The sequence below is a fragment of the Bactrocera tryoni genome, chromosome 4, assembly GCF_016617805.1.
Source record: "Bactrocera tryoni isolate S06 chromosome 4, CSIRO_BtryS06_freeze2, whole genome shotgun sequence".
Lineage (NCBI taxonomy): Eukaryota > Metazoa > Arthropoda > Insecta > Diptera > Tephritidae > Bactrocera > Bactrocera tryoni.
The window spans coordinates 27,596,743-27,614,646 of record NC_052502.1 but is presented as its reverse complement, the minus strand read 5'-3'; the positions used below and the strand labels follow the sequence as shown (position 1 = coordinate 27,614,646).

General features: G+C 35.6%; 5 protein-coding genes across 5 annotated transcripts; 3 read left to right on the top strand and 2 right to left on the bottom strand.

Moving 5' to 3' along the window:
* The first annotated feature begins 19 nt into the window (after nucleotides 1-19).
* LOC120773951 lies at nucleotides 20-2,205 on the top strand. The gene is made up of 3 exons (XM_040103177.1): nucleotides 20-406; nucleotides 478-936; nucleotides 1,067-2,205. Exons 1-3 carry the CDS (start codon nucleotides 308-310, stop codon nucleotides 1,838-1,840), a joined length of 1,332 nt encoding a protein of 443 aa, XP_039959111.1. The 5' UTR covers nucleotides 20-307; the 3' UTR covers nucleotides 1,841-2,205.
* A 342-nt stretch (nucleotides 2,206-2,547) lies between these two features.
* LOC120773952 (UDP-N-acetylglucosamine transporter) lies at nucleotides 2,548-5,049 on the bottom strand. Its single transcript, XM_040103178.1, has 4 exons — nucleotides 4,779-5,049; nucleotides 4,294-4,429; nucleotides 4,110-4,229; nucleotides 2,548-3,547 (listed from the first exon to the last, which is right to left on the bottom strand). The coding sequence occupies exons 1-4, from the start codon at nucleotides 4,806-4,808 to the stop codon at nucleotides 2,616-2,618; spliced, it is 1,218 nt and encodes a 405-aa protein (XP_039959112.1). The 5' UTR covers nucleotides 4,809-5,049; the 3' UTR covers nucleotides 2,548-2,615.
* Nucleotides 5,050-5,470: 421 nt separating this feature from the next.
* Nucleotides 5,471-8,240, top strand: LOC120775351 (activating signal cointegrator 1 complex subunit 2). The gene is made up of 7 exons (XM_040105509.1): nucleotides 5,471-5,584; nucleotides 5,637-5,720; nucleotides 5,772-5,929; nucleotides 5,984-6,580; nucleotides 6,640-6,804; nucleotides 6,863-7,003; nucleotides 7,067-8,240. The coding sequence occupies exons 1-7, from the start codon at nucleotides 5,555-5,557 to the stop codon at nucleotides 8,112-8,114; spliced, it is 2,223 nt and encodes a 740-aa protein (XP_039961443.1). The 5' UTR covers nucleotides 5,471-5,554; the 3' UTR covers nucleotides 8,115-8,240.
* A 2,409-nt stretch (nucleotides 8,241-10,649) lies between these two features.
* Nucleotides 10,650-12,666, bottom strand: LOC120773923 (farnesol dehydrogenase). Its single transcript, XM_040103120.1, has 3 exons — nucleotides 12,088-12,666; nucleotides 10,819-10,959; nucleotides 10,650-10,753 (listed from the first exon to the last, which is right to left on the bottom strand). Exons 1-3 carry the CDS (start codon nucleotides 12,664-12,666, stop codon nucleotides 10,712-10,714), a joined length of 762 nt encoding a protein of 253 aa, XP_039959054.1. The 3' UTR covers nucleotides 10,650-10,711.
* A 1,078-nt stretch (nucleotides 12,667-13,744) lies between these two features.
* On the top strand, nucleotides 13,745-17,094 carry LOC120773924 (farnesol dehydrogenase). Its single transcript, XM_040103121.1, has 3 exons — nucleotides 13,745-14,334; nucleotides 16,721-16,858; nucleotides 16,931-17,094. The coding sequence occupies exons 1-3, from the start codon at nucleotides 13,759-13,761 to the stop codon at nucleotides 16,970-16,972; spliced, it is 756 nt and encodes a 251-aa protein (XP_039959055.1). The 5' UTR covers nucleotides 13,745-13,758; the 3' UTR covers nucleotides 16,973-17,094.
* Nucleotides 17,095-17,904: the final 810 nt, after the last annotated feature.

Here is a 17,904-nt window from a genome sequence, read left to right as displayed (position 1 = left end):
TTTCAGTACCTATTATATTTTTGAATTTTTGTAATATTAATATGGTGAACGACTACGTAGAAGAAGAAGAAGCTGGCATATCGAAGCCTAGTAGCAATTTCGATTATATGTGTATATCGTTTTCATTGTTTAAAGTTTACACTTCACTAAGAAAAAAATATAGTAATCCTGAGGAGATTTTAATGAAAATTATTTTTTGAAAAGTTAATAATCATAATTAGTTGCATATTTTTTGCACTTTATATCCGGTCAATAAATTCTGAATTTGCAATATACTATTTTCCCAACCAGTTTGAGTTTATAGAAAATGAAAAAAGTTGCTCGCTTGCGAATTGCTCAACAGGATGATGCTACCAGTATTGCGAGTTCCGAAAATATGGCTGTGCGTACAACAGGACGTATAAAAGTGAGTATTATTTATTTTTAAACAAAAATAGATAACATACATGTACAAATTCAATGTCTTGTTCAATTCAGAAACCTAAAGCCGTCTTTGATCCTTCTGACAATTACTTGCCACGTTCACAACGTGTTAATATTGCAGCGACACATTCAGGCGGGACGGGCCCCACAGCAACGGGAATATCTATACTTATTGATCGGAAACGGGACACACCAATTTTACAAAATCAAGATACACAGCAAAATAAACGTCTTTCGCAATCCTCAATAACTTCGACCGGCACATCAGGTTCTGTTGGTGAAAACGTGTCCACAGAAATTGTATGTGATGTTTGTCAAAAACGCGAAGCTAAGCGCGGTACTCACGCCAGGAATAAATTGATATCTTGTTTGGAATGCGAACGAAGAGTACATAAATTATGCCTACAGGTGGATTTTGAAGATATTGACATTTTACGTCAGAACTACAAGTGCGAAAATTGCCGAACATGCGACGTATGTGACGCTTTTAACGACTGCGAACCAAAAATTAACGTAAGTGTTTGCTTCGAAATTGTTAGTTTAAAAATATATTACATACTTTTTATTTTATTTTTGCTTGTAGTTATAGTTAAAAACCTTCGAAATGTTATGTTCAAATTAAATATTTTTTCTCTTTATTTAGCAACCAATGGTGACGTGTTCTAAATGCGTTAAATCATATCATCTGACCTGCCACATACCTAATGTGTTTAAATACCAACAGACTTTTCGCTGGAAATGCAACAAATGTCAACCATGTATAAACAATGGAGGTTCTGCTTTACCAGTGAAAACAATACGGGAAATCATTGGTGACGATTCACATCGCTCAAATCGAACCCAATTTCTACAACAAAACATAAACATTGCAGAAGCTGCAGTCGAAGCGAAAAATGCTGCTAGCAAACAGTCAACACAGGATATGCAAGTAGGTAACGACAATGCACAAAAGCAAGGCAAGGGTGGCATAGAAAGCGATGGTAGTTGTCTAGAAAGCGGGGGTAGTAGTACTACAAGTAGCAGTAGCACGACCAGTAGCAACACAACTAGTTTAAGTGGCGATGTAAAGATTGGCGATGCTGCCGCATCAAAGAGATCAAAAACAAATCACGATGAGGCAATAAATAGCAATACACCGGTTATACGATATAGCCCTTACGAACCAATAGATGTGCCCGATGTAAAAGATTGGAATGCTGATCAAGTCGCTACCTATTTTGCCAAGTACTTTCCTAACGAGGCTCACGTTTTTAAGGAACATGAAATCGATGGAACTTCACTGTTGTTGCTTAAGCGCAGTGATGTTATTAAAAAGCTGCCAATTAAATTGGGTCCTTCACTGCGTATTTACAGTTTAATATTAAAAATACAGACACAGTTAAATGATCCAACACTTGGTTGGAATTGTGGACTTTAAAGCTAACTAGTACCAGTGAACGTTACAAACGTATATTTTATCATTATATTATATATGTTATTTGAATTCGGTTCCGCTTCCAACTTGAAGAACTTGTTTAGTTTTTTCTTTAATTTAATTTTTTTTTATTGTTTACCAATTTTGAATATTTCTTTAGCAATATTTATTCATGCGAAGCGTTTACGCACTTAAGAATTATATACTATGTGCTCACAATACGCAGAGTAAAAATGTGTATTTACATATTTAAGTTCGCACCACGTACTGACCCATTGCAGTATATATTAGTAGCGAAATATGAATTTGTAATATTTTTCAATATCGAATAAAAAATACTGTTCTTTTAACAGTTTTCAGTTAATTAATTTAATGAATATTTCAATAATTCACTACAGTTAATAGCATACAGAGTAATTTATTGGCAAATATTATAAAATATCAGAACCCATTATATTTTAACTCTTTCAACAGATAATAATAATTACTACATAATAAAAACTCGTTTGGGCGTTTAAATATATATTTTAATATTTATATGGGCATAAATGTATATGCTTACAACTAAATAGTTTTTGTGAGATTAAGTAAATTGCGTTCAATATGAAATAACTAACTAAAATCATTTTTAAGTTCGCAGTCGGTTTCCTTTATAAATTACTTAAGTTGCATAACTGACGTTAAATCCTTTAATTAAAATTAAAACATTTATGGTAATTACATTTCGAATACTGAAAATCAATTGCTAAATTGATTTTAGTTTAAAACGTCGAGTGTTTTAAACTCTGGGCAGGAGTTTTTCCTCATCCTCTAGTTGCGTTGGATTCTTTTGTGCTGCGTTCATTGTTGTCTGCTTTGCGTTTCCAGTTGACTTCTTGGGATCGTATCCATACAAAAATATGGAAGCAATAACTAATCCCGCACCAATTGCAAAACGTATAGTCAAGTTGAAGTCGAATAAATAAATAGATGCTACACATGAAACGACTATAGCTAAGGAGGTAGCAAATCCTTTTAATATGTTATCAGCATATTTTACCACGACTGCTACTATAAGTCCTCCACCCGCCTGTAGAAATATCAAATACCAAATGAACAAGTCATAACCATGGAAGAAACCGGCGCTTGCGATTTGATGTCCATCGTTAATGAAGCAAGTCAGCATACCAAATGGTATACTGAGCAAACTAAGTTGTACGTTACGCATCCATACGGATATATCGGCGCCTTTAAGGATTTTTTCAAAATATATCCCAGCGAAACCGGACAGAAAACATGCTCCTAGTGCTGCCCACAATCCGAGCATACGATTTTGCTCCGGTCCTGTTGATGTTGCACTTCCTGTACTATCATCCACAGTTTGCGCTAATTGCACCATTACAACGCCAGCAATAAGCAACAATAATGCACCCCACTGTGTGTTGATAAGGCGTCGTCGCAGTATGAATACAGCAAACATGGCGGTCGTCAATATCTTCAATTGATAGGTCACTTGGTAAGTGGCTGCATCCAAATGTGAAGCGGACACATATAGTAAATTATTTTGCACAATATAAACTAGTGAAGGAACGCACACTTTGAGTGTATCCACAGGATTCGCAATAATTGTTTTGTGCAGCGTACGTACAAATTTCTGTGCGTCCTTACCCTCTTCATTGAACACCAAAACCAAACAGGTGACAAGTTTAACTATCTCAGACATAAGCACAGCTAAAAAATAAAAATTGAATACAATAATACTGTATTAAATGTACAATTGTCAAACAGTCAAAAGCAAGGACAAATATTTACTATTAGGTGCTAAAAGTTCCATTTATAGCCTTTATTATAAACCTTAATATTTACTACTAGTGCTTTACATTTGACTGTTTTATAGATAAATACAATAAATATTCAGTATATCAAGCAAAAAGTTATAAATAGATATACTTACATATTTAAGTACCGCATTTTTTAATACGGAAAAAGTGCTTAAATTGGGTGCATATGTATGCTATGATTGTGTTTTTATCTCCACCTTCACTTTCTGATTAGAAAACCGGAAATATTTCTTATCTTACAAGAGAAGTTTTTGCTTATATTATAAATTTAAATAAGTCCAATCATATATGTATGTATGTATATGTAAATACATGCAAATACATATATATATACAGGTAGGTTAGTGTCTATGTATGCACATATATAAGTATTTAAGATTTACGAAAGATAATTGTACAAAAACTGTTCCGAATTTGATTAACGGTATTTTTCATTGAATAAAGTTACACACCTGTAGAACTGATGAAAATATCTCCCGGTCGGGTACGTGCATATCGCATACTAAGTCCAAGTATTGCATTTTGCAATGTTAGCGTTATTAAACTGATGTACTTCAAAGTGTTGGCGTTTACTAAAAATTGTAGGTTTTTTTTTGATATGAAGAATAAAACGGATATTTATTGTGTCATACTAACCGTGTATATTCATGGCAGTTGTTGGTATAGAAGTTGTGGACATTGAAGTATGGGCAGGAATTGTAACTATAACCGATGAGCTTTTCTGGACACTTCCACCAAAGTCGTGTATTCTGACTTGACCACGTCCAAACACCTGTAATTTATTATTACCTATTTAATTGCTTAATTTAATTCAACAATACTTTGTGACACTCTTTTATCTAAGATATCACATTCGGCATTTTATCCAATCCGACACGTAAACAGAAAATTTCCAATAAGAAGCGAAACAGCAAAAGCAACTCGCACAAAACGGGAAAACAAACAAAAGGGAAGTGAAAAATTGTGCACATTGCTCGGCAATAAGATGCAAATTCAGAGGTAAACAAAAAGCACGATATGTTTCTCTAACAACCTTCTTATAACGACGTTACATTTTTACGCGCGAACTACTGACTAAGCGAGCATTTAATATATATACATATGTCCATATATATACTCACATCTTCCATAGTTTTTCCCATTTGCGCCATTTGGAAGAGTAAAGTGCTACAGTCGCCTTTTAATTTAAGAATATAATTTCACTTTTCAATTATTTGTTTTAATGTCCATTCGTGTGACAAATTTTTACTGCCCAATTATGTGCTTTAAGTGAAACTGAACATTATTTTCCTCTTAGTTAAATATTAATTATACGTCAACTCTAAGCAGCAAATAATATTTATTCAAGTGTTACGCTTGAACATTAAAATTGACTGACGAAGTACTCTCGTCGTAACATTGAATGAATGTTTATCAGCGCATTTATCTGCATGTGTGTGCTTATCAAGGTATATTTTAAGATGTAAGTATGTATATTTTACACCTTGCTACTATTGTTTTGTTTACTTCTTTCTGGGTTTGCTCACTTTGAAGTTCATTGTCTTCGTAATATTTACATACAATTCCCTTACATCCTATTTTTTCGAATTTAAGGTTAAATTCGAAAAAAAGGGAAAGGACAGCCTGGTAAAGCAAAAAAAATGTTATACATTCGCAACATATAGCAACGAAGTGAAATATTTTAAATTTTATGCATAAAATATATAAATACATTTACTGCTAATGTACACTCTCACAACTGTATGAAACAGAAATGTAAAGAATCAGCGCTTAAAAATGTAATCTATTGAAGTGTGGCAATACCATCACTGACAACAGCTGTTACACGAATTTCGCAATTGTTAATTTTTATAAAGCTTTATTTCACATATTTACGTTTTACTTTTTTTTATATAAAATGAGTATCACTATTAATGGGGAGTTATCGGTAAATAATACAAATTTTATTATTTTGTGTAAATTAAATATAGTTTTTTTAGAATCTGGATAAAAAATCACTAGATCAATTAGTATTTCGAATACCAGCAGACGATGGTTTAACACCATGTTCCGTGCCAGCTTTGGTAAAACTTTATTTTATACATCAATCGAAGTAAATAATATATAAATTTTAGCATAAACATTGGGCTCCTCGTGCCAATTTTGCAACATATGTAAGTCTTTTGACTCAGTATGGTCGTGTGAAAAGTGGTGTAGAATTGGAGGAGTGGCAATACAATTCAAATTGCTTTTGCAAAGACATGCATTTTTTGTTAAACTGTCGCCATCATGAGTAAGTGTACAGTTAGCCTGTGAGATTTAAAAACTAATTGGTTTGGCTTTTTAGATTTTGGTCATATATGGTTTTTCAAAAGACTGCGCTAGCGGCGGTTGTTTCCTTTTTACAGCGGTCGACACCATTTTATTTGAATGTTTGGTCACAAATTGTTCAACAACAAAATGTTATAGAAATATACGAACAAATACTAGAACTGGTGATGCGTATCGTTTGCCGGCTTATTACTAATCGTGAATCGGATGAAGCTTGGTTAAGTGTTGAGCATCAGCGTGAATTGATTTATAAAAACTACTTAATATCAGTGCCAATGTTATTCGATTTACTTATGGCTGTCGGAGATGCAGATCCACAAAACACAGCAATATTACGTCGAATTTTTGATTCACTTTTACGAATTGAACCAAACTATAAGCAGGATATCTTAGCCGCACTGTCATTTTTCCGCACTGCATTTCGAAGTATACAAACGCAAGCCGAAAATGAGGGATTTGAAGGTGCTGGTGGAGGGGATTTAGATGAGAATGCTGAAACCCCGTATGATGATGTTGCTTTATACACCTTAGATTGTGCGTACTCACTAAGTGTACTATTAGCTGTTTGTCCGGAAGTGCAGGCCTTATGCGCTGAAATTAAATTGGGACAAAGGTGCAAAAGTTAATTTCATATAAATGCATATATTAATAAACCTTTATTTTTATTTTTAGTATTGCGCAGTTCTATGATAATACAATACCTTTTTTGTACAAAAACATATTCCTCATTAATGAGGCTGCTACAAGTTTGGGCTGGCTTAATATGGCACGTTTAGAATATTTAAAGGCGTTTCGAAGTATAGCTTACAGCTTTGTTGAAGCGGCCATGGCAAACCCGTAAGATATTTTGCAACTTTTCATATTAATTAGTGTATACTAAAGCATATTTTTTTAGAGCTGATAGTATGCCGAACGCTGAACTACTTATAGGATTACTGACTGAATGCCTCTCAGAGCAGACTTTCGTTAATGATTATGGCCGCTTATACCCTGTTGAACTAGATGTTGATATACTTAAACAAACCTGCAAAAATTTGTATGTAGAAAAGTTTAGAATATAAGCATATTGTTTAGAAAATAATTGAAATGTTTTTTATAGGGATGGATTTAAGGCGTCTTTTATTGTGCAAGGATATCAAACAGAATCAAAATCGACTGTGGACAAAAACAACCCAAAACCGAATAAAAAAACTAAAAATTCTTCGAAATTAAATAATAAAAATAACCAAACATCAAATAAAGATACGAATATTACATCGTCCACAGTAGTAGCTCAAGAACGTGATATTGATTTAGAAGTAACGTCAGTATTGGATGTTCTGCCTCATTTAGGCACAGGGTTTGTTCGGCGTATACTTTCGCGTTATAACAATAGCGAAGAGGCTATTGCCGCTATACTTGAAAACAATCTACCACCTGATCTAGTGAATGCAGACCAAACCGAGGTATATATACCACCCGATCCTCAAGATAAGACTTATCAACAGACTGGTGTTAAACACTTTAACGTTTATGATGGCGATGCATATGATGTCATGACGCAAGATAACCCTAACTGTATTATTAAACAGGGTAAGGGCATGCCAAACACACCAAGAGATGCTGCTCAAATGTTAGATGATAAAAGTGATTTAGCTGAAATAAAATCACGCTATCAAGCGTATACACTAGTAAGTGAAGGGGAAAGTAGCAATGATGAATATAACGATGAATATGATGACAGTTATGAAGCATTATTAGAAAGTGAGACACGTGTAGTTAAATCGAAACAGCTTAAAGCTGGTCTGGCAAATGTTGAAGATGTATCGGACGAAGAGAGTGAGGATGATCAGGAAACGGCAGAAGATAAATCCAATTTAGATGCACAAACTGATCGTAATAAACGATTGAATTTTTGTGAAAATCCCGAAGATATTCGAGCTCGTTACGAAGCTCGACGACAGGCTAAATGGGGTAATCGCAATCATGGCGGCAATTTCGATAACAACAGTAAAGCGAGAGATGTTGTTGGTGCGCCAAAAGGTCAAGGACAAGATAAAGACACTTTGAGAAATCGCGATAAAAAAGAGAAAAATAAATCTTCGCGTGCAAACCATAATCGCAAAATGGGTGCAGCCTTTAAACGTAGCAAAGGAATGATGGGCTAATCGTGTTTAAGGTTCGTGTCCTCTACTCTTGTTGATTTGCGTAGTGTTGAATTGATTATTACTTACCCAAATTATTGAACATTTTTTTATGAAATAAAAATGAAAAATAACAAAGTTTTCAAAGTATTGAAATTTTGTCCGTCTTTGTGTTTTAGTTACTGCTCTAATCATACTAACAACTACGTCATTTAAAAATGTATTAACCTACGAAATTTCCCATTATATAAAATTATGCTTATTTCTGCCTCAAATAAAAAATTTTCCCAATTTAATAATGTGCCATTGATGGCATGGTAAAGAAAATTGTCATCTTACATTTGTTTTTTTTTTTATAAGAAACTAAAAGATGCGAGTTGAATAAGCAGCCAAAAAATACTCTCCTTTTTATTGAATGCTATTTCGCTCCGTTGTAGAAGTTTTGAGCACTCAATAACGGGTTTTTCAATAAGAGCGCTACAAACGTTTTTTCTTTAATTAAAATAAAATCTGTTTGGGATATCGATGAAATTCCTTAATCCTGTGAAAGCGCATTTGATGCCATTATGTATGGGACTCGATTTCTTTTGCATGACCGCCACGGGCACGCTTGCAGAAGTCCAGACGCTGAACCAAGTTTTCGACGGTTTTCAAGCATAAATCGGCCGATATTGCTGCCATTTCACTTTCGATATTCGTACGAAGTTCATCAATTGTTGCTGGCTTATTGGCACAGACCATAGACTTGACGTAGCCCCACAGGAAATAGTCTAACGGCATCAAATCGCACGTCCGGGGTGACCAATTGTCTGGGCTATTTCGTGAGATAACACAATGTCGCCGCCGGCTCATAAACCGCACCAAACCGTAATTTTTTCGAAATGTAATGGTGACTCACGGAGTACGTGTGGATAGTTACCTGACCAATAATGCACATTTTGCTTCTTGGCGAAACCATTGAGCCAGAAATGAGCCTCATCGCTGAAAATGATTTCTCGATGAAAATCTTCATAATTTCAAGTTTTTGCTGAGCCCAATACTCGAATATACGACGATTCTGGTCGTCAAGCGTCTTCAGTTCTTGCGTAAATTTGATCTTGTAAGGATGTAGGCCAAGATCTTTTCGCAAAATTCGCCACAAATACGTCACAGGGATGTCCAATGCTTAAAAACGACGTGTGAAATACTGATTTGGGTCTTCCTCAATTGATGCGCTGGCGACGGTAATATTCTTTGTCTTACTGGCACAGAAACATTTTGTACTGTGCCTGTGGATTGAAATTTGTCCACTAGACGCTCAATTGATGGATTGGACGTAGCGCTCTTAAAGTTGAGGCCACTGACTCCGAATTTCGGTAGTACAATTTAATAATTTCGACTTTTTGTTGGATCGTATATCTTTCCATGATGAAATGGCAAAGCTTAGTGATTATCAAATATCATCAGTATATTAATATTATATGTAACTAATCCATCTAACGACTACTTAAGTTTATAGTTCCGCAATAGGGCAAACGACAAAATATGTACACAATAGTCTCATTATTACTTCCATTGAAAAATAAATTTTCTTTTTTTTTTAATTCTAGGTGCGATTAATGATTTAAGTTAGACATTTGTCCCAAGAAACAAAAAGATTATTAATGCAAGATCAGAGCTCTACAGATAATTTCGGAGGTAAGTGCTATAAAGTTCTTTACGGTATATGAATATTTGTATTTTTAAATATGTATCAAAATCTGACAAATATTTGAAAGTATATACGGTTTGAGACATATCATATTCCTATTCTGACTCGCTACCCGATTTTATCCATCTAAAAGTCCTGTATTTCGGCGATCTAACCCTATGTATGTAGGTTCGTAAGTCTTAAGGAGCAAGAACAAGAAAAAAAGTTAACTTCGGTTGCACTGAAGCTAGAATACCCTTCACAAATAAAAAAAATTGTCCAAACAAGAACATGATTTTGTTCGTTAAGTTTGTATGACAGCTATATTCGTATTCTATAGTGATTCGATCTGTATAATTGACTGCACTTTACCACTGCGTTGAATAATAATCCTTGTCAAATTTCGTGAAGATACCTTGTCAAATAAACAAATTTTCTATACAAAACTTGTTTCTGATTGTTCAGTTCGTATGTCAGCTATATGCTACAGTGATCTGATATTGGTGGTTCCGATAAGTGAGCAGCTGCGTTGAGAAGAAAACGATTTGTGAAAACTTTCAGATCGATATCTCAAAACCTGGGAGACCAGCTAAATCGACTCAGCTCGTCACTTTGCTCATTTAGATATACATACATACACATGTATTATAAAGTCTCGCACGGTTACGTTTTAAAAGGCTGTAACTCAGAAGCTATCTCAAATCGATTTAAAATGTTATTATTAAACAAGTTTTATACTTCTTTTTTTGAAAGATGTCTCACCACCACAATCATCATGTAAGCAGTCTAGTTAATAAAATCAAAAATTAGACTTCGGCTCTTCCTTACTTGTTATATAATAAAATATTAATTAAATAATTTTTATTCCATGAAATGTTCTATATTTTTAAATAAAAAATAGTTAAGTAGGGTCAAATGAATTTAATAAGATAAGCTTAAACTATACTAAGTATTAAAATTTTTCCCCCATGGGCTTTATGGTGATGTTGTGAACCTATAAAAAGAGTAATCTGGTGTTATTCAAATAAAACCCTTTATGTACAAATTTGCTGAATGTACCTGTACATTTGGTGGTGTGCTTATTGCCCATAATACAGCATCGGCCACATCTTCCGACGTAAGACTCGGTAGCATATCCTTGACAACATTGCGAATAGAAGTGGGCAATATGTCGGTATCAACAATGCCTGGACTGATGCTCTAAATTTAAATTTAAAAAAATATAGCATGTATTATGGGTATGAGATTAACCATGCGAGCTGAAATGTAAAATAGAATTCTAGAAATAAAGATTATGACATCTTTGTTTCGTTTAATTTTTTGAAATGCATTTGACAGATAAATGCTTTTGAATTGACGTCATCAACGAAGTAATGAGTATTACTATGCATTTTTTGTCTTGGCTTTGTACGCTATGTTGCCTTTTCTCATTCGTTCGCTATGACCTTCAAAGTTTAACATACCATCTGATCTCATGTAACTGACTGACAAAAAAATTACATTTTCACGTAGTTTAATACAAATCTTTATTATCACCTTCAAGGGCTCCTGACACTAACGTTTTATCAGATTTTCCATACACTTGTTATAAGCCCTGGCTGGGTTGACCTTCAATACCTCTATCCGACGTATTTCTTGCGAGAGACTGACGATTGACACTTTTTGCACTCAAAACCTTCATCAAAATGTCAAGTTGATCCATAAGAGATTTTGATATCCTCTGATATCTCTCTAAAGTCAACGTGGTGATTTTCAAGCACAAGCACCACACCCTTACGGAATCTTTTGTGCTACAAAAATACTTGTGCTCGTGACAAAGCGGACTCCAAAAACACACTAGTACAAATTTTGTCGATTCGGTTTGCGCGCTCAGTTTATATGGATCAGCCTGAATCAAATATTGGGTAGTCAAAAAAGTATTTTCGTATTCCAATAAATTCCGCTAGAGACATCTGTGTAAAACTTTCATCAGTGTAAATCGAAATTTTGAAATTTCCAGAACGAAAGCGAGCGAACCATTGTTGTGCTCGAACTGATACAGCATCGTTTCAGTAAACCCACTTGCGAATTTCTTCATTATTTTCACTCACTTGGAACAGCTGTAACTTTTTTTCAACTTTTGGTTAAATGAAGCTGAAAATCTCACCTTTACAACAGTATATGGTATGACACAATGTGATTGATAGTACTGGAGATATAAAATTGCAACGACATCTATTGACAAAATACGTAAAGACTTTTTCGACTACCCAATATGAACAACGTAGTCTTATTGATGCCACTTTCATTATTCTCTACAATATAATTTTTTTTATGAATACCACGTACCGTTATTCGTACACGAGTCTTGTGTCGCTGGAATTCTTGTCGATAGATTTCGTTCATAGCTCGTAAAGCGAACTTTGTTGCAGGATATATATTGAGCGATGGCAAGTTTGGACCCAAATTCGGAACTTGCAAACCAGCCACACTATTAATGATCATTATATGACCTTCAACATCACGTTCACGCATTGAATTGAAAGCCTCGCGTGTACAAAAAACCGTACCCAACAGATTCGTATCGATGGTGTTGCGTATTTCATTCGTATTCTGACGTGCACTCAACTCCGTAGTCGCTATAATGCCAGCATTATTCACCAAAACATCAACGCCGGCGCCCAGCTTCTGCTGCGTCCACTTGAAAGCGTCGCTTACACTCTCCTCCTTTGTTATATCACATTTGTAGGCGTGTAAATTGGAGCGAAATCGCGTAGGTAATTCCTGTTGCAATTGCGCAATGCGTTCCTGGCGACGTGCTAATCCCACAACAACAAATCCGGCACACACCAAAGCCTTGGCACAAGCAGCACCGATGCCACTGCTAGCACCAGTCACCATAGCAACTTTGCCCTGCCAGCGCTCCATGTTGAATGTGATGGCAAGTGACAATGATTTCATATTCAATTATACAAGTGAAACCCTATAACTGCTATATTAGTTAATCGATATTGTAAAAAATTAGTATCGACCTAAAAATCATCATGCATAAGTAACTTCATATGCAATTGTAAAAATATACGAACTTATGTACATACACGGTGCGTTCCAAAGTAAACAAAACTTTTTGAATCTAGCGCCCTCTGGTGGCGCCATCTATATGTCGTCTGGTGCGATAGAATCTGCTGCCTTCATCGATTGTCCAGTGAGAATTTCATAACATTTAATGGAAGTGAAGTTATTGCGTTTTAAGTGTCAGTATGTTTGTGTTAGCGGCGCGAAAACGAGCTACGAACAAAGAGCCAACATTAAATTTTGTTTTAAAATTGGTAAAACTTTTACCGAAATTCTTCAATTGATGAAACAAGTATATGGCGATGATTGCCTATCCCGTAGCAGAGTGCACGAGTGGTTTCAACGTTTTTAAAGTGGTCGTGAGGGCATAAATGACGATCAACATGTGGGCCAATCAAAATCCGTTATCACCGGAAATTCCATCGAAACTGCGCGTGAATTCATCAAAAGCCGAAATCATCATTGAAATTCATGGAAATGGAATTGAACATCTCCAAAACATCACGAACATTTGGGCTTACGAAAGGTGTGTGCACGGTTTGTTCCGCACAAATTGACTGACGACCAAAAATTGCTCCAAATCCAACATTCGAAGCACGACTATTTGACCAAAAATCACATTTTAACCATTAACCACTCCCCGTATTCACCTGATACGGCACCGTGCGACTTCTTTATTTTCGGTAAAATGCATTTGCCCACGAAAGGAAAGCGTTATGCAGACGTAGAGGCCATTCGTCCGTGCAAAAATCTGTATTGGAGCAGAAGAAGACTACTTTCAATAAAATAAATTGATTTTGCCAAAAAAACCATCCTGTCCTGTTTACTTTGGAACGCGCCTTGTACTTACATACATATGCATTAATTTGTAGCAAACTACATGAAAATAAGCTATATTCCTCACTCAGTAACTACTTAGTTGTCTTTGAAAGTACATGTAATTCTATGGAACGTTGGCAGGGTAAATTGGCAGTGGTCACTGGTGCCAGTGGTGGCATTGGTGCTGCCTGTGCTCGAGCTTTGGTGGTGGCAGGTCTACGTGTCGTCGGTCTCGCACGGCGAGAAGCTAAATTGCAGGAGCTCAAATTCAGTTTGCCTCCAGCATTGCAACCACAGTTCATACCACGTCGCTGTGATGTATCTAAAGAGGATCAGGTTGTAGCGGCAATCGATTGGACGGAACGTATGTTGGGTGGCGCGGATGTACTGTTAAATAATGCTGGTATCACACGTGAAACGGAACTGGTGGCGCCTAATAATACTGAGAAGATACGCCAGGTAATTGATACTAACGTCATGGCGGTGTTATGGTGTACACGTGAAGTGTTCCGCGGCATGATGAAGCGTGGCAACGAGGGCCATATATTGGTCATTAACAGTATAGCTGGGCAGCAGGTGTTGAATTTTATTGATGTGCTACCGAGCTTCAATATATATCCGGCAACTAAGTTTGCCATTACGGCGATGACGGAGACTTACAGGCAAGAATTTCAACTGCACAAGAATAAAGTTCGTATTACGGTGAGTATGTAGTGTCATTAAGGTTAGCGTTAATTTTGAAATAAGTAGTAGTATGCTAGATTGACTTCTCTGTTGCTAATTCTATTGCTCATATACATTTCGAAAATTTGTGTTTTAATTACGAAAATTATAGAGTCACATTAAAAGTAATATTTTTCGGATATAAGTATGGTCTAGTGAAATGAAATCATTATACTATATATGCATAAATTGATAGTTTTATTTCGATAACTTACAGCCATTTTGAAAGCAATTTCATAATGCCACTATCCTAGAAATCCTTATTACCCTACCAGCAAAGTCGATTTCCATAAGCCATATTTGCCATAGCTAGACACAAAAAATAATCACTTGATGCCAGTTCCAGACTATAAAGTGAAGTTCCCAACCAAACTTTCAGAGCTTCTACCGAATCACTGTTGAAATACGTAGGTTGCTTTTTATACCTCGATTGAATTCATCATCTATCGATAAACAATGGAGGACTGGATTAATGAAGCTCATAGCCCAAAATTGAATTAAGCTCTTCGATGCATTTTTGCTCAGATAATCCACATTGAAAGTGGTAAAAAATAATCGCGCGAAAATGCTCGCGATCTTTTTCGTTTTTTTTGGCCGAGATGAATATTTTAAGTTACTATAAACAATACTGAGTATGTATAACATAGGGCCGTCGAATCCCGAAATATAAAAGGCAACCCACGTACTACTTTGAGCAAACAATAGTAAGCCTTTGTTCATAATTTATTCTTCAAAATCTATATCGCCCCTCGAAATAACTCCCCTTGACCCCAATACACTTGTAGCAATGGTTTTTCCAATCCTCGAAACAGTTGTTCAAGTCTTCAATTGACTCAAAACGGTTTGCTGGATAGCCAAAAGTCACATGGAGCTAAATCAGGTGAATACGGTATTTGCGGCACGATATTGATTGAAAATTTCGCGAAAAACTCACGAATAAACAATGCAGTATGCGAGGGTGCAATATCATGGTGCAAAAACCAAGACATAACTTTGATTTTAGATCTGCTTTTACGTGGTTTTTTCGGCTTCGGCTCATCTTTGCCACGATATTCGGTCAAATGATCGCCTGTTTCCGGGTCGTAAGCATAGATCCAAGACTCATCGCCAGTAATAATACGTTTTATAACATCCTGGTAGTCGCAAAGTATTGTTAACGTTAACGCGACGCTGGTTTTCGAAAAAATTGTTTTTTGGTTTTGGAACCAACGCTTTTTTCGAAAAAAACCAGTGTTTCACTTTATTTAGACCCAAATCATCTTTAAACATGGTTTTTACTGCTCCTTCCGATATTCCAACGATGTCAGTAAGATTTCTGACTGTTAACCGTTGATTCTCAAGCACCAATTCCTTCAAACGCGTTCTCGACCCTCTTGGAATAATGTAAACCAATCAAAAACACAATCATCAACTTATAAATGGATCGTTTTTGTTGAGACTCAGCAGCGAATCGATGAAAATTCGGTATATTAGGTTTTTTTTACCGTTAACTTGCTTGGTATCAATTCATTTAGCTTTTTCTGTATCCATCCTTATTTAATTCGAAACAGTGCCTACATGACGGTCGGAGTCGACGACTTTCATTATTTTATCGACACCTCAAGGCATTTCTATTCTAACTTCTTTTAGTATAATCTTGAATCTGTCAGCAATGAAGTTTTATATTTGTTTATCTATTGTACTTAGTTTTGGAAGCAGATCACAGGGTGTAAGATCTGGTAAATTTAAAGAATTTGGCGTTGGTATGATTTTGATTTTGGTCCAAAAATCACGAGCAAGCTCCGATAAGTACTCAAATGGCTCTTTGTGTTGTGAAATCCAAAAATTGTTTCTCATAATTAATAGAAATTTGAGATATTACTTATATAAATATTGTTTGCTGAACGCAGAATTTAAAGTTACAGAGTATTTAACTTATCCTACTTCATGACGTGTTTTTTTTCGAACTTTGCCCTACCTGGCTCTTAAAATTTGACAATGGGGGTTTAGTTTTGAATTCATAACAATTCCCCCAAAATTGTGTCATGTTTCTTCGTGATGTTTAGAAATTGAATATATTAGAGGCAAATTTGGTAAGGATTCTCTTCATGCTAGATCGATTTAACAACTTCTACAATAGTGGTCTCGCATACCTTCTTTCACTTTTCAAACATTTCTTGACTATTGACACGCTTTTTCAATCTTTTACTTTTCTGAACCCCATTTAGAAGAACTTCATCTAGTATATTTATTTCTTAATACTCGCCAGCTTCATTCATAAGTCACGAATATAAACATTTGTAGTCCCATTAAAAGGTTGAGTGCATTTTCACTTTTTCACCACTATTTATAATATATTTAACTTGAAATTTTGACATTTGGAAAGGGTATTTGTCCCGGTGCCGTGAACACAAACATATTTCCGGAAGAAATTCACTTCTATGTGAAGGATATGGCACGCTTGGAGCCAGCTAATATAGCTGATGCGGTTTTATATGCGCTTCGTACTCCGCCCCATGTCCAGGTGGGTAACCAACATATTTGTGAATACGCCTGTATAACCCTATATTAATATGCACTCTTCTCGAATATTTAGATTCACGAGATCACGTTAAAACCGATGGGGGAAATATTTTAATGCAAATATTTTTCATTTGTTGAACTTTGAAGTGTCACAGCAAAAAGGAACTGTTATAGCAGAAAATCTTATATGAACATACTATTGTATAAATAAATGTAAACTGTTGTTTTTAGAGCTTATATTTTCTCATTTTCATTTTGTGCACCTAGATCCAAGACCATACAAGTGATGGTTTTCTTTTTTCATTTCTTCTCCAAAACTGGCGGTATTATTCTTATATTTAATATTTGGCCAGTTACTCATTTTTCTTATTTCATTACACTTTTGTAAATACGACCGTCTTCATACAGATCCATCAAATATTTTAGCTGCATCCTTCTGAAAGGTTCAAGTCTCCCAAGAGATAAACTAGCATGGCCAGCTTTTGGCGTGGTATAGCGTTACTGTAAACTAAAAGATGCACAAATTGGAGATCTGTTTAACAGATCAATATTAGTTCTGTGACCTTACGACAAGACAACATAGCATATACATGTTGATTTCCCCGCAAATAATAAATCCATTGAGAGAGCAATCATAAACTTCAAACTATTCCTCTTAAGATTTTAATATTTCTTTTCAATTGGGAATTCGAGTTAATAGTTTTTCGTTCCGTGGTTAGTTACTGCTTATTCCAGTAGAGTCCTTCCATGGTTTGCCAGTTACTTTTGTCATATGCCTAATTTGCGTCAAGTAGTCAATATCCTAAATCACACTTTGTTAACCTCAGAAAACGCGGGTAATCACTTTTGCCATGTGAAATCCACTGTTCTGCTGTCCTTTGGTTTTTGGTATGGTTTAAGTGGAAACATGCTTCCCGCTGTTTGGCGTCAATTGGAGATTCCAAGTGTTTCCATGTCCTTCTCCACCCGGTCGTTCCAACGGAGTGGACGTCTTCTTCTTCCTCTACTTTGGAAGGTTTTCATCCATGCGGACGCAATGACCTAGCC